The sequence below is a fragment of the Tupaia chinensis genome, unplaced genomic scaffold (assembly GCF_000334495.1).
Source record: "Tupaia chinensis unplaced genomic scaffold, TupChi_1.0 Scaffold000223_1, whole genome shotgun sequence".
NCBI classification, from domain to species: Eukaryota; Metazoa; Chordata; class Mammalia; order Scandentia; family Tupaiidae; genus Tupaia; species Tupaia belangeri.
The window spans coordinates 187,789-203,396 of record NW_006159698.1 but is presented as its reverse complement, the minus strand read 5'-3'; the positions used below and the strand labels follow the sequence as shown (position 1 = coordinate 203,396).

General features: G+C 41.7%; 1 protein-coding gene across 3 annotated transcripts in view; it reads left to right on the top strand.

The window, feature by feature from the left end:
- The first annotated feature begins 1,762 nt into the window (after nucleotides 1-1,762).
- LOC102501091 (putative dimethylaniline monooxygenase [N-oxide-forming] 6) overlaps nucleotides 1,763-15,608 on the top strand; it is a 35,353-nt gene continuing 21,507 nt past the window's right edge. Inside the window, exons 1-2 of one of the 3 annotated variants that reach the window (XM_027771545.1) lie at nucleotides 1,763-2,012; nucleotides 7,162-7,350. In XM_027771545.1, the coding sequence (XP_027627346.1) occupies nucleotides 1,848-2,012; nucleotides 7,162-7,350 (354 nt within the window). In that variant the 5' untranslated portion in view covers nucleotides 1,763-1,847. The remainder of the gene's footprint in view (nucleotides 2,013-7,161; nucleotides 7,351-15,608) is intronic. The other 2 variants (XM_006147796.3, XM_006147797.3) reach the window with 2 other exon arrangements.

The following is a 15,608-nucleotide window of genomic DNA, read 5'->3' as shown; positions in this document are numbered from 1 at the left end:
GATTTCTCTTTCTGTCTCTCTGTCTCTCTCTCTGTCTGTCTGGTGAGCGCACACACCCTATAGCAAAAACCTCTCCAAAAAAAGAATGAAAGAAATATAATGGTCTCTACTTATTGCAAGAAATCATCAATGATATGTATGCAAATCAGGACATTAAATCTTAAAGATGGAAGGACCTTGGCGACATCAAGCCTGCAGTCACTGAGCAGGCCCCCATGTCCTGGCTCTAGTCTGACCCACTGATACTCTCATTTAGATGACGGAAATGACACGCTAGGTTTGGATTTCCTCAATCCTAGTCTCTGCCTAGCTTCCCCGTGAATCTGACCTTGTCACTTTCTTGTTCAAACCTCTTGACTGGATCCCTCTGTCCTAGGAAATGGTATCCAAGCTGTGAGTGTGGCATTTCGATACCCTTGGTAACCCGTGGCCTGTGTGTAACTCGTCCTTGTCCTCTGTAACCCCCGTGACCTTGGGATCCTAGCAACACTGATCGTGCAGCTCACATCCATGCCCTCTCACGTTTCTGTGCATTCGCAGCTATTTCCCTCTGCCTGGCGTGTGTGCCTGCTCCCCATCTGTTCAGAAAGTGCTTCTTTGTTCAAGACTTAGCTCTCTTCTCACCTCCTTTTGAAGCTGCCCTTGTTCTCCCCGATGGGCTTGGATGTGGCCTCCTGCGTGCTGACGCCGTATGGACTTACACTCCTCTGTGACACCTGTCATCTCTCTATTAGACTGCAAGCTCCCAGTGGAAAGGTCTGTGTCTGTGCACCTCTGAGGCCCTGGGAAACTACTACACGTTTAACACAGGGGGAGCTCTCAGTAAAGTGGAAAGCGTGAGAGGAGGAAGACCAGGAAGGAGGGAAACAGCAGGACAGGCAGTTAGATATTTAAATAAGTGGGAGGGGGCCAGAGAGGGTGCAGTGGCTTCGTAGTTCCATGCTTCGAGTTCACTGCTCTCACCAGCTCCTGTCAGAGATAGCATGGCTCTCCAAACCACACCTCCTAAGTTTCCATAAAATTGAGCTATTTTTCACTGTTGGCACAACAAAACCTTTCATTATCTCCCAGGTGCAACACATTTGTTCATATATTCTATAGCTCTGGAGCAAAAATGAATAAAAGAGTTCCTGTTCCCTTAATCTCCCAGGGGTTTCACCTTACAGCTTAGTGACCATATCAGCCAGTTTTATTTTTTGGAACCAGGACTAGGGACCTCATTCCTGCCCTCTCCCACCCCGCCCCTGTTCTATCCCTACCACACTCAGTCCTTCTCTCCCAGGTTTCACCAGGTTCTACACAATGAAAACTACGAGGAAAAAGGAATTTTTACTTTAAGAATAAAAACTCCTCCCCTTCCCCAATTTTTATATCAAAAGACCTCATTAAAAGCCATTCTCTTCTACATTTCGAACCACTGGTTCTCTGGGAAGAGGCAGGTGGATGATTAACAGGTATGGTCCCTTAGAGTCAAGTAGTCAATGTGGTAGAAGTGATTGGGTACAGAGGATTTCAGGCAGAAGCCTTGAGTTCTCGTTCTGCCTCCTTTATGCGTTAGCACCAAAACCTTGAGGAAGAAATTTCCAATTTTGGCGTGCCAAAACTTTGCTTGCAATTGAGAGGTTTGGGTTAATGATCGTCAAGGTCTTTCCAGCTCTAGCATTCAATAACTGCTATTTTGACATATTAAATTATCAGGAGCTGAAGTCAGATTTAATATTTACAAGAAAAGTGGTCAAAGTAATAAACCATTAATGTGCAGCTACACCCTCCTGTGTTAGGTGAGAATATTGACACATAAACGTCAGCTGATAATTTCTACTAGAAAACTAGAAGACACTTTTCTGATGAAGTTGTCTGTAAGCTCTCCTACAGGGACCATGAGCAAGAGAGTGGCTGTCATCGGAGCTGGCGTCAGCGGCCTGGCCGCCATCAGGAGCTGTCTGGAGGAGGGGCTGGAGCCCACCTGCTTCGAGAGGAGCAATGACATTGGGGGCCTGTGGAAATTCTCGGTGAGTTGTACATCATGGGACAGGGAAGGAGACAGGTCTCACTGCAAATCAAATTCAACCAAACAAAGTAATCTAACTCAAGACTTGGGAGCAGGTCACAAAACCCAGATCTAGAATGTCTTCTGTGACACTAATGTCCAACCTTACATCAATAGAACTTACCCTAAAAAAAGCGTCTCTGGCTGGTTGAGCACCACCTCCTGTACTGACGAGTCTGGCTCCCCGGGCTGTCAGGGATGGGAGTACTGGAATTTACCTAGCACATGTATCACCTTCAGTGTAACACAAAGGGTCCTGTCCTTCATAGTTCTTAAATCCCAAGAACACGGGAGTTAAAAAAAGACAAACCAATAAACTTGGACTGAGGTCCTGAAGTTAGAATCCTGAATTCAAGTCTCCACCCAGGTTTTCTAAGCAGATAGATTTTGAACAAGTTGCTTTTTTCTTTTTAGTCCTCAAGTGCTCATTTGACAAATGCAGAGATTAGAAATTAGGTTACCTTGAATGCTCTTTCGAGTCCTAGCAGGACATGATTCTGTAATTAAATGTCTATTGGGCAGACATAAATGATCAGTGATGTTCATGTGTGTTTATTGAACAGTCTACCAGGCCCAAATCCAGAGAGAACAACGGGTTTTACCATTCAGGCTCATTGTTGTAAGAAATAATATAATCAGGAAATGTTCATTACAAACACATTTTTCAATTCCAAAAGTTAGGTTTGAAATATTTAGCTTTCTGTCATAAATTTCCTAGCCATCATCAGTGGAGGTAGGTGTTGTATATTTGGCTTGAAGACATTCTAACCACATAGTCATCCTATAGGTATATTCTGTCCTGGTCTTAGTTATTGCCCAGCCTGCAGTGATAGCTCCTCCAGAAGAATATGTCAGGGCTAACTCAGAATACATGTGTAAGTCAGTCTCTTTCTCTGTCTCTCTTAAACTTTGGTTCTGTAACCCCAAAAGTATTATCTGTAAAACTATCATGTTTTATTTTCAATAAGGGAATAATAAGAGTTCATTTTCTGCAAGAATTTAACTTCTTTATTCACATTTGCTCAGAAAAAAAATGCAATAGTTTACTCTAAATAATGCCATGGCCCTCTGCCGTCTCACTAGCAATGACTAAATGCCTCTTAGGCACCTGTCCTGGCAGAGTTCTGTGTTCAGTACAGGGATGACAAACATGGGACATAATGTCTCTGTTAAACTGGTTCTCACTCTATTTGATGAAGCAAGCCTTAATGTAACCACCACCCTTTGACAGCAAAAGGGAGAAAACTCTTTTGATAACAAAATATGCCCTGAGGTCATAAGATCCAAAACCCTGAGTTGAGCAGACATGAGGCTGAGTCCCAGTCTGGGCTGTGCTGTAGAAATTTCACTGCATTTGTTTACAGGTTGCTGCCCTCGCTCTCGCTGGAAAGTTTATGAAGTAAAATTTTTAAATGTACACATTCCAAATATAACTGACTCTAAAATTTCAAATAAGAGATTATAGGACTTTGTAACAACCAGATGTGATGTGATTCTGTGACTCAGTGTCGGTTGGGCAGACATAAATGATGATCAGTGATAGTCGTTGGCGATTGTCAACTCCAAGGGCAATGACCTTGAATGTGCTTTCTGGCTTTTAGTAAAGCGTGGAGCTCAGAAGATCCAGGGTATCTTCCTACAGGGATAGCACTTAGCTGAGCACTTAGCTGTCCTCAGACAAGTACAGTAAAGTACTTGTCTAAAGTAAAGACCACAGTGTGACACGACTCCAGAGTGTTGTTCCCACCGCAGTCCATGAATGGCATCCATAGGCATATGTAGGCTCAGGCAGGAAGGACAGATTTCAAGGCAGGAATGACCAGCAACCATGACAGGCACAGAGAAGGAAATGGCATGGGAGGGGTCCACATGCTAGCTGGGATGGCCAGACTGGAACATTCATCTGAGGAAGCAGTAGTGAAAGATCAAGAAGATATGGAGCTGGACCCTGGGCTATGCATGGGAGGGGAGATCTCTTTCCACAGGGCAAGTGTATAAGCAAAATTCTGCTCGAAGACGCGGTGGGGATGTGGACACCACGGATACTCATAACTAGTCCCATGCATATGCCCTCTAGCCCTTCTTTCTCATGTAGGAAAAGTTGCTTGACACAATGCACAGAGGATTTTGGAAATTATGTTACATAAGCTTTCATCTCACAAGCCTCCACTAAGCCAGACGTGTTCTGGAGGAGCTTTCATCTCACAAGCCTCCACTAAGCCAGAGGATCTGGAGGGTAGAAACCTGATCATTCTGAACTTCTCACTACGTGCTTTTTCTGAGAAATCAAAACCAAATGGGGCTGAAACACTAGCAGGCTGAACACGAATATGTTTTCAGTTTCATATACTCCTATGTAAGGCCTACGTCCACACAAGATTTTATTGCTATGTCAATACTCTAAGAAATTGTTTGGGTCAGCCTGTGGCAAGGTGGTTAAGACAGTTGAACTCTCACATGGCCAACCGCAGTTTGAGTCCCAAACCCAGTAGCTTGTTTTCACTCTTTCTCTTTCTCTCTCTCTCTCTCTCTCTCTCTCTCTCTCTCTCTGTCCCTCTCTGGTCAAATTTAATAAATAAATAAAGTTCAGTAAAATAATTCTTAAGAAAGAAAAAGAAACATGCTGGGGACATGTGCATGCCCAAAATCCTGAAAAGAGGGAGAAGTGGAAGAAGAGGGATTATTACCTGACTGTCCTCCACGGGGGACACTACCCCTTAACCAGGGGAACACACACACACACACATTCTGGCAAATTAAAAAAAGTAAAAAATAAAAATAAAAATTGCTAAACATGCAGGTTAGCATCATTTTGATTGCAAAAGGAGACTATCTGAACTTTTTTCCCACTCATTCATTTATTTATACTTTCAACAAGAACATATCAAGTATATTATGTGCAGGGTGCTGTTAGGTGAGGATAAGCGGTCAGGGTTTTAAGAACAGAGAAAAAAATACGTTCAAGGACTTTAACACAAATGAATAGTGCTCAGGGCATAAAGACAATGGAAGTGCGGCAGTTGGTGACAGGGACGGTGAGGAAAGGCAGAATGAAGGAGGCAACTTTTGAGCAGGATCTGGAGGTGTATTTAAACAAGCAGAGATGAGGCAGACTGGAGCTGGAATATGGAAGAGGCCATGGCAGATTGCTAAAGTGCTTGTACACCCGGACTTTAGCTTCTGATCCGCCCTTAAGTTCCTTCTGTCCTAGTGGGAAGATGAGAGAGGAACACAGTGACAGCCCAGGGCAGACACGGGTCCTGTCCCCGCAGCTGCTTAGGTCTGTGATGCCAGGCAACCTCTCTCAGCCAGAGGCAGAGACTGAACTCAATTTCCTCCTCACTGGTTCAACCCACCCACACATTGAAATAATGAAAAAGCAACCTCTCTGGAGCAAGCGTCTGCCGTTATATAATACTTTTCCTTTGTTGGGAGTACAGCCTTTTAGGGAAAATTCCAAGAAGCTGCAGGGTACATACTTTTCCCTCCGCATATTATGATTGGCTGGGACCAAGGGGTAGAAGGAGCAGAGCCTCGTCCAAGAGGGAAATAAGCCAAGGCCTTATCATTTCTGCTTCCCAGAGCGCCGCCTTTTTTTTTCTGCTCCCCAGATCGTCTTCTTACATTTCTCAACCAGTCCCAGCCTGGGCCTCCTCCTTCTCACAGCTATCAACAAAAGAGGGCTCTGGGTGAGAAACTGAGAACCTGCTGGGCACAGGCTTTCGCCCTTTTTCTGACCTCTGTGAAGGTTCTGAAGTAAAAAAAAAAAGGAAAAGCTAACAGCAGCTAAAATCCTCGAACTTCTTTGTGAGAATCCCAGCACCCTGAGTAGAGAAGATTCCTTTTCAACCTGAGGAGTAACACTCCAGCCTCAGACCTTGCTCCTCAGCGAGGCTAAGAAACAGCGCTCTCAATCCTGCTTGGCACCTTTTGTCTCCCCCTCCCAGAGGTCAGCAGGGTGGTAGAGAGCGAGGTCTTGAATCCCATAGCAAGGCCATTCTGTCTCACCCTCCATTGCGCAAGAGTTGCTCAAGACCAGGGAGGTCGAGGCTGCCAGCTTTCAGATGTACTTTGGAAGCAGCACTTTGTGCACTTTGATGCTGCCCTGGCACCCGAGAGAAAATGTTTATCTTCGATTTAGCCTTTGACTGCTCTGTAAAAAGCAGCCACTTTTCAATTGCACAGTGGCTTTAAAAAAAAGTGCTGGGATTTAGCACTTGTTCCCAGGCATCTGTTTTCCTGTGTGGGGAGTGAATACCTTTAGATGTTGAGTTAAAGAACTCCTAGTGACCCAATTCATTTACAACAGAGCAGCAATTCTCAAAATGTATTTCCTGCACCAGCAGCAGCAGTGCCTGGAACTTGCTAAAAAGGCAAAATTTCGTCCATACCACAGACACACTGGATCAGAAATCCTGCAGGTGAACCTATGTTTAAAGGAGCCCTTCAGGGGGTTCTGATGACAGCACAGCTGGGAATTCACTTCAACACAGGGTCTTGTTACCAGCGAGAAACTTGCTGAACTCATAGCACAACCCCATAGGCTAAAAGTCTTAGCCTACATCAAAACATTTTGCTGTGTGTTTTACCATGAATATAAGATCAGAACCAGTGCTGGTACGGGAAAAAGGAAGAAAGCTCTCAGCAACATTAAGACAGACATAAAACTGGAGGTAACTGGAGCAAAGGGATTGATGTGGAGAGCGTGTCTGATCCAGAGCTTTTTCATGTTTTAGCATCAGAAGGCTTTAGTCACCCGGGAATTGAAAATTGAATATGCACTAAAAGGAGCATCACCTTTGTCTTTCTTTTTTCCTTTTTTTTTTTTTTTTGAGAGGTTTTGCTATAGGGCATGTGCACTCACCAGAAAGACAGAGAGAAACAGACAGAAAGCAAAAAAATCACCTCCCAGGGCGATGGCCACACACAATCCCTTCTCTTCCATTCTCCTCTTGGGATCTTGGGCACGCACATGCACCCAGCATGAATTTAAGCCACCAGGTCCAGGACCCAAACTACGGTCGACTACATGGGAGTCCAGTAACATAGCCATTCCACCAACTGCTCGTCCCACCTTTGTTTTCCTTTCTAAGCTTTGTTATTCTTCCTAGGACCATGCAGAAGAAGGCAGAGCCAGCATTTACCGATCTGTGTTCACCAACTCCTCCAAGGAGATGATGTGCTTCCCAGACTTCCCTTACCCTGACGACTACCCCAACTATATGCACCACAGCAAGCTCCAGGAGTACATAAAGACGTTTGCGCAAAAAAAGAATCTTTTAAGATACATACGATTTGAGGTACTGTTGATATGAATAGATGCATGGCTTAGAAGGGAGGAAAAGATACAGCACTCTGTTGTAGAAATCAGAGCCAAATGTTTAGGAACTTCATCAGTCAAATGTTGGCTTAGATGATAAAGCATCCATGCATCGACATTTTCCTTCTAGGCTCAGTCTACACTAGTCTCTGAGAGCTTTAGAAAATTCTGGAGGCAGCTATTCTGTGCTAGTCCACTTTCCACTCTCATGCTCTGACGTTTTGGAAATTACTGGGAGCGTGTGTGTGCCCAAAATCCCAAGGGAGAACGGAAGAGAAGGGACTGTGATGTGGCCATCCCCCTACGGGGGTGATTTCTCACTTTCTGTCTCTGTATCCCCAGCCAGCACACTCACCCTATAGCAAAAATCTCTTTTAAACTAAGTAAATAAAGAGTTATGACATAGAGGCATTGTTCTGTAAGTGACAATAATGTTTTAAATTTGTTTGAAGCTCTTAACCTCAGTCTATTGCTGTTAAATACTGACCATCTGCATACAGTGGGGAAAATAACCGAATTATGAACTGTGATAATATTTACGTAATTATTTTACCTGGAATCATTCCAAATGTAAGTTAAAGTATAATTTTCCACTTGCCATTTTATTCTTCTTGTGTAATCGTTCCTTCCATTCCTTTCTGACACTCCCAATGTCATTCGCTGCCTCCATTTACCATCGTGTCAACAAACATTGACAAACGCCAGGTGTGTGCCTGCATTGCACCCTGTGCTAGAAAAGAAGCCTAGGGCTCAGCCCCCAAGGAGCTTGGAATCCAACTGGGGATCAAAGTAAGGGCATAAAAGAGCAAAGAATGTAGGATTCAAGTAACAGCTTAAGGCAAAAGACAAAAAAAATTTTTTTTAATGTCCATGATTTATAAATAGGCTAGTGCTGTGGAAATTATGAAGCAAGAGTCAACAATTTGGGGAAGGTGCTTTCTTGAGGAAGTAGATGTGAGTTATATTGGGTAGGTATTGTAGATACATGAGTGGCAGGAGTAAAACTACAGAGGTGGAAAACACCCTTCCTGTTTGGAGAATAGTAAGCAAACCCAGTCTTGGCTGGGGAGTGCGTATCTGCTGGGATTAGAACCTGCTAGGGTTAGATGTGGCTGAATGCATCAGTAAACCAGTATGTGCTTTTTTTCTTTTTTTTTAGTACAGTATAAAAATAATTTTTTAAAACTTTTTAGTATAGGACAAAAATAACTATATTGACTCTTTAGAAAAACATGTATAGTGCTTTTCTCAATTTTAGCTAGCTTGTCATATAAAACTTATCATAATAAATTTTTTCATAAAATTTACTTTCAGTCTTTGTAACATTGTTTTCCCTTCGAACTCATCTCAAATCTTAACCCAATATGTCTTAGACCTAGTATTTGTCCCTTTTTTTCTAATGATATATATGGATTTGTTTTAGTCATGTTACTTTAGCACAAATACTTTACCACACCAGTGTTTTTTACAAAAAATTTTCTTTCTGGCTATTTTCTACCTTGTGTTAAATTGACCTCTGAATAGCCTTTGGCCTTTGGGGAACCCCCCCCCAAAAAAAAAAAAAAAAAAACCAGAAAGAAAGAAATAAGAGATGGTTCTAAGAAACTCTGGTTAGACCTTCCCACATTATTGTCAAACAAGACCTCAGAACTGTTCCAGCCTATGCCCAGAGATGGGCCCAGGTCACATGGCAAGTAATCGAATCAAAGAGTCAGCCGTTTGTGTGACTATCCCTTTACCCATCCCTTACTAAGACATCGGTCTTCTAGGTAAGATGGGCAGAAACACTTTTTGGCTTTAAATCACCCCCTCGGGATTTTACACAATTAACTTTATATATATATATATATAAAAATAACCTTAAATAACCTTTTATTTAGACTGTTCCCCTCCAAAAAAGTTATTATTTTAGAAAGGATATTTTTATGTTTTGCTAACGGATTTTTACCAAAATGACACTGTAATCTTTTCTAACTTTGTATGTAGAATTGCATGTATTAACCTTAATTTTTTTATCTTTCGTGACCTTAATTTCCTTAAAGAATTATTTACTTTGTCATTATTATTGGGTTTTTTTTGTTTTTAAGATTTGATCAGAGAGAGAGAGAGCAAGAAAGCAAGCTGCCAGGTCCGGACTGGAGCCGGTCAGCCATGTGGGAGTCCACAGCCCTAGCCACCATACCACTGCCAGTCTCTGTAACCTTGTTATAAGTAAGAAATCGGACTTGTCATATACCAATTATTTTTAACAATCAATTTTTTAATACTTTTTCTAAAGGTAGAACAAAATAAATCTATAGACTCCTGCCAAAATATTTTTTGTCTCTATAAGAGTTAGAAGCCAAGTGAAAAACTTTACAGTTTATATTAACCAAAATATTTTTAAGTATTTTAAAAAAATGACAAGTATTTGATCAGAATTAATTTAATATAGCATAATTCCTTTAAGATCTAAAATTACCTGAAAATTTTATAACATCTTATTTACAATCACCGGATTTCTCTTTAAGAACTATATGCCTGGGCTATCTAAATACCAAAATATACCAGAAAGTCAGTTATTTATTTCCTTATTAACTTTTTATAACATTTTAAATATGTATAGCATATGAATAATATATATTTACCAAAGGTTGTTGATAACTCTAAAATCTATTTTTACTAAATCAATACCAAAACAATTTTTTTTTGGTTTGATTGGTAAAACTTAAGACAATTATGAAGATATTTCAATTTTATCCTTACATTTGTAGCTGGCTTATTTACTTAAGTCATGTGAACTTGAAAGCATTTGGATTAAATGCTGTGGACGCTCTTTGTTTACATACCAAATTAAATAGAATTTCTTAAGGACTTTGGCACATAAGCATAACATACATAAACATGTGTACAACATAAATCAACATATAAGAGAGTTATAAAAGTCCCTCGTATCAGAACAAATTCATGCTTCCTACCTGGCTCTTGGCGACAGGAAGGTTGTTATCTTCCTTCTGATATTCACTACTGGATGGGACATGATGTCAACATCCGGGAAGTGTATCCAGATACGGATGCTAATTCCTTCAAAGATTGCCCTGGACATGTGTGATGAGACCATTAAATTCCTCACGTGAGGGACTAACAGGAGGCGTGGTGGTTAGGCCTGCTGGACTCCCACATGGCTGACCCTGGTTCATGTCCTGGACCTGGCAGCTTGCCTCTTCACTTTCCTTCTCTCACTCTGTCTCTCTCTGATCAATTTCAAAAAAAAAAAAAAATTAAAATAATAACAATGAATACAAATAAACAAAATAACTCTTAAAAATATTCCTCATGTGAGAGATAGGCAAATGCAGGAAAAAAATGCAAGAAACCAAAGCAAAGAAACTAGATACTAATGACAGACCTTCCCCTGCTAAAAAAGTTTTAGTAACCTGCAGGTTAAATGTCAATATTTAACCTCATGCCCAAGGCAGTTGGCCTTCTCTGGTAGCTGTCTATCCATATGCCTTTCAGGTTTGGGGGTGAATTTCCTCCCTAATAGAAATTTTACCTTTGCTTTTGTTCATACCCTGTAGCCCAATTTTTCCTTCCCACAGCAGCAAACCTTTCAGAGGATACACTCCCCACAAGCTCCTTTGAGCAGTAAGTTTGTCAATGAGCTGGTAATTCTCAGTATGATAGCCAGCTCTTCTGCAAGCTGCTCCTCTTCTCACATAAAGTTAACTTCTCAGAAGCTGAACTAGCCTAAATAAAAAGTCCAAACAAAACCCCTCAGACATAGATGAGAGGGGAAAAAAGAAAAAAAACCCTCGTCTCCGTTTTCCATTGGTAACCCATTTCCCAGGACTCACTCCCTGCCTGGGAGGTCTGATATTTCTTCCCTCGCCAAACTCTCCACTTTAGTATTTCTTCTGGGTCCATGTCTCTATTTCCTCATGAGCATAAGACAAAAGAATCAAAATCATTGTAGTTCCTGCATTGAGTGTTGAGCGCATGCACCCCCAACTTCCTGCATCAATTTTCCTGTATCATTACCTTAAGACTATGAATAAGCAAAAAGGAAGAAAAAGAAAAAATGAAGAAAAATAGAAGGAAAAAAATAAAACAAAGTAGGCAAAGAGAAAATAAAGGAGAAGCTTCAGAAATTATCAGAAAGGACATAAGTTGGTCAAAAATGAAATCAAGCAGAGATCCCCTAAAAAGGGATGGACCCTCAGTTTCTCTTTCAAGAAAAAAAAAAGAACTTTCCAACTTAAAAGTGTTAAAACTAAAACTGAGGGGGAAAAAATCTTTTCTAAGGAGCTTGAAATACAAACTTTATTTACATTGTAATAAACCACAGTATATGGAAAAAATGTAGGCTTTGGTTATGATAAATAATGAAACAAAGACTGAGAGAAGATTGTACCACCAAGTATAAACACAAGTCTTAAAGAAATAACAAAAAATTAAGATGTTTTACAAGATAGAAATTGCTGGCTATAAGCAAAATAGAAGAAAGGGAAGAAAAACAAGAAAAGATCCCAGGCCAACTGCTGCCAGAAAACTGAAGATCTTTCCCTCTACAATAGAAATGTTATCTAAGATCTTGCAGATCCAGGAGGCCTACCCGGTGAACACACCCTCTTAAACAGATAAGTACATGATCAATTCAGTAGAGACTTCTGGGCTTAAACAACACACCCTCTTAAACAGATAAGTACATGATAATTCAGTAGGGACTTCTGGGCTTAAACAAAAATGCAAAAATTAAATGAAACTCTTGCCGACTGGTCCCTTTCAGCATGAGCTGTCCTGCTCTCTGCGTCTGCACATTGCAGCAAGGCTAGGTTTTCTTTCCTCATATCATGGGCTTAAGGTTTGGCTCATAGCATCCTGGAGAGGGAACCCAATTAAAGTTTGTTGAAAGTAACTATTATGTCAACCAATCTGCCAATGTGCCTCTCCCAAGTTTATTTATAAGAGAGGGGAAAGGGAAAGACAGAGACTGTCCGGACAAGGGGAGATTTTTGGGGCCTTCCTAATTTTAGAGGAAGCTTCTGTTATTTTTCTAAAGACAGTTTCAAATTTATCTTTTTGTTAACTTTTTGTAAGGAGTTAATTTTACTATTTTTAAAAGTGAATGTTAATACCAATTAAAGTAGCAATCTCATTCTTTTTCTTGTTATAAGATCCAGATTTTCTAATTTTGCACGCAAAAAGACTAATTTAGGAATATCAAAGCTTCTGCCTGAGGAAACTCTAACCAAGACACCTTTTGTAATTCTTTCCATTTATCTCAATACCTGCAGGTCAAGGTGCCATGGATGTCACATATAAAGCTGTGGTGGCCAAAAGGGGTCGTCCTCTGCTTATTTTAAACTGTAGATGTCTTATTTCCCAAATTTATCTTTTTTTTTTTTTTAATTCATTTTTAAAAGGAGAAAGGGCCTGTGGAAATCTGAGGGTTTTAATGCGGTGGGCCAGCCTGCTGCTTTTTTTGAGCATCTCTCCACTAAATGTCACTCTCCTCTCCTGTGGAGAACACTGTCTTAAGTGTCTCAGTTCCCTTCAAGAATTTAGCAACCTTGAAGGGGTCCCAAAACGTTTGAGTGGTCAGTTTTTATTTTGCGTTTACTGGGTGGGCTTGTTATTAATTACTGTGCTGGGATTCCCATGGGCGGCTACTTGCCCTAAGAGGAGGAAATCCCCCCCTCTAGGCGCTCCCCAGTGGCTCCCAGTCGCCTGAGGTGCCTACCAGCCCCGAGGAGGAGGAGCAAGTGCCGTTTATCTTCGGAGCTGAGAGGCTCAGTCTCTCATTTGCCTGTGAATAAGACAGTTCTTTTCTCTGTGCAAAACACAAAGCAGCCAGCTGAAACTGTTTTAAGAAGGCAAAGGAGGAAGACCCTTCAGAACGCACCTTTTTTCTTTCCTTTTTTCAAAAAAAAAAATTAATTAATGAACTTTCATATATTTGGTTTTCCTAACTACCCACTGAGAAGGGAACAAACTACCCCTTGCTCAGAAAGAGCAGACCACTACTCCTCACTCAGAAGGGAGCAAACCACTGCCCCTCGCTCAGAGGTGAGCAAACCTGGGTTAACCAAAACAGACAGAAGACAGATGAACAGGCAAAACCAGCTTAGAAATAAACCAGACCTCTATCAAATTTTGGGAGGTCTGGGGCCAGAGAGGCCACAAAGGGCCCACCGCTGGTCCTGTCAACGGATGGGAAAGTGTCGAGCTGCGTTGTAAAGTCCTTGGTTCTTTGGGTCCAGATCACTAAAATTAAAGATCTGTCCCTAGGCGCAAAATGAAGTAGGCAGAAAAGATTTAATAGATAAGAAAGGAAGTACACCCAAAAGGCTCTCGGGCGGGCAGATTGCCAGATGGCAATTGCATTTGGTACTGACTAATCACTATTTTTATTACTAGAGGTTGTCCACGGAAAAATATAACCAACTGTAAAATTAATAATTAATAATTAATGCGGTTTATTTCCAAGCCAACTGCATGACCTAGGCCGGAGAAGAGGTATCCGGGGTGATCATGTACAGAGGTTCCTTTTATTTGCTTTTGAGATTGACACACAACATTTAATTAAAAGATTTCCCATTGGTCTGGCCCAAAAAAGGGGGACATGTAGAAGTGGGGGCTTGTAGGTTATAGGTGGGTTCCACAAATTCTTAGGTCTGTGATTGGAAGGGAAGATCCCTGTCTTGGGAAGAGATTAAAGAAAGGCTTAATCTACATCTTAAGGAAAGGGAAGTACTGTGTCTTGGGAAGAAATAAGCAAAAGAATACACTAATCGCTTGAAATATACATCTCTAAGATACTATGCCAGGGACAGGAGGTAGGAAGAATCCTGTTAATAGAAAGTAAATGGTCTGTTAATGTTTGTGGGCATGACTTCCCCAGTCCCCTTTTGAAAAGATTTTCGAAAAATAGGAAAAGTAGTCAGACTTCTGCCCACAAGGTGATCATGGATATTTGTTGCTGGGAGGTCTGTCATACTCCCTATGTCCTTCCTCTGAATTCCAATCTGCACGTTTTCTCCTGCACTTGCGCACTTTTCTTACAGGTGGAGAGTGAGAAATTTGATTACCTAATTGCGTATGCCCAGTGTGAGCCAGGTTGTTTAATTAGACTGCCTAATTAGTTTATTGCCCTAGTGGGAATTAGGGCTTTGACCAAAATGCTTACTTGGGGATTAGGGTGTTGACCAAAATGCTCGCTTGGGTCTTTTTGATAAGAGAAACATTTACAAATTCTTCCTGTGTGCTTCCCTCAGGCCCCAAGGAAGGAAGATGGCAAAGGAAGATGCCCTCCTGGCAGGCAGGGCTAGGTGAGAAGACAGTATTTCCTGGAGGGCCTGGCTGTAATTCCTGATAAACCAGACGGATGTGGCATGTGTCCTTTCGCTTTTGTCTTAGGGCTGCCTGCTTATGACGACCTACCTACCACAGTACCAGGCACCGGGTTCGAACGACCCCTCGGAAGGTCTCTGGTTCATCTCTGAGCCCTTTGTGGTTGCCATCATGTCAACAGAAAATAACCAACTCTGTAAAGATAACAGTTAATGCGGTTTATTTGTAAGCAGAGTGAGTGAGCCAGACTGGAGAGGAGGCAGAGCATGCCTTTCTCTCCTGTGTGTTTTTTGTTTGTTTAAGATGATAATTTGCAATTGTGTCAAAGAAGTTGCAGACAGGAACTTCAGAACTGATGTGAAAGTCACACAAGGACTCAGCTTCCCCCTTCTTAGCATGAGGCCAACATCATCAAGGTTGTCTCATGGTCCAATGTCGTTGCTGGAGCTTGAGCTATCACAGCTACCCTCCAGATCAGAAAAACTAGGAAGGGATAAGGGCAACAGGATGCTCCTGCAGCTGAGTTTGCCCCCTTTCCCAAACTGTCCTAGACAGCACTCTCTGTGCCTCACAGACCACTCCAGCTGCCTGCCAGGGACACACTCCCCTTCATGGGGACCTTTGTCATTCCAGGAAACCTGCCCTTTGTTACTGAGAAAGAGGGAGGAATGGACACTGGGGAAGCAATTAGCAGTCTCTGTCCCAAAAGACTGTGGGAACTGTCAGAAAATAAGCTCAAAAGGGAGAATTAGAACAAAATTGTGTGGACTTTTAATGATAGATTGCAAATATGGAATAAATTCTAGAGGCTGTGAAGCAACACAACTAACTATGAGCAGGAGACAGAATCATGTGGTTCTTTGGAAAGAGTCATCTGACCAAGAGGGTGGAAGATGACTAGTAGGG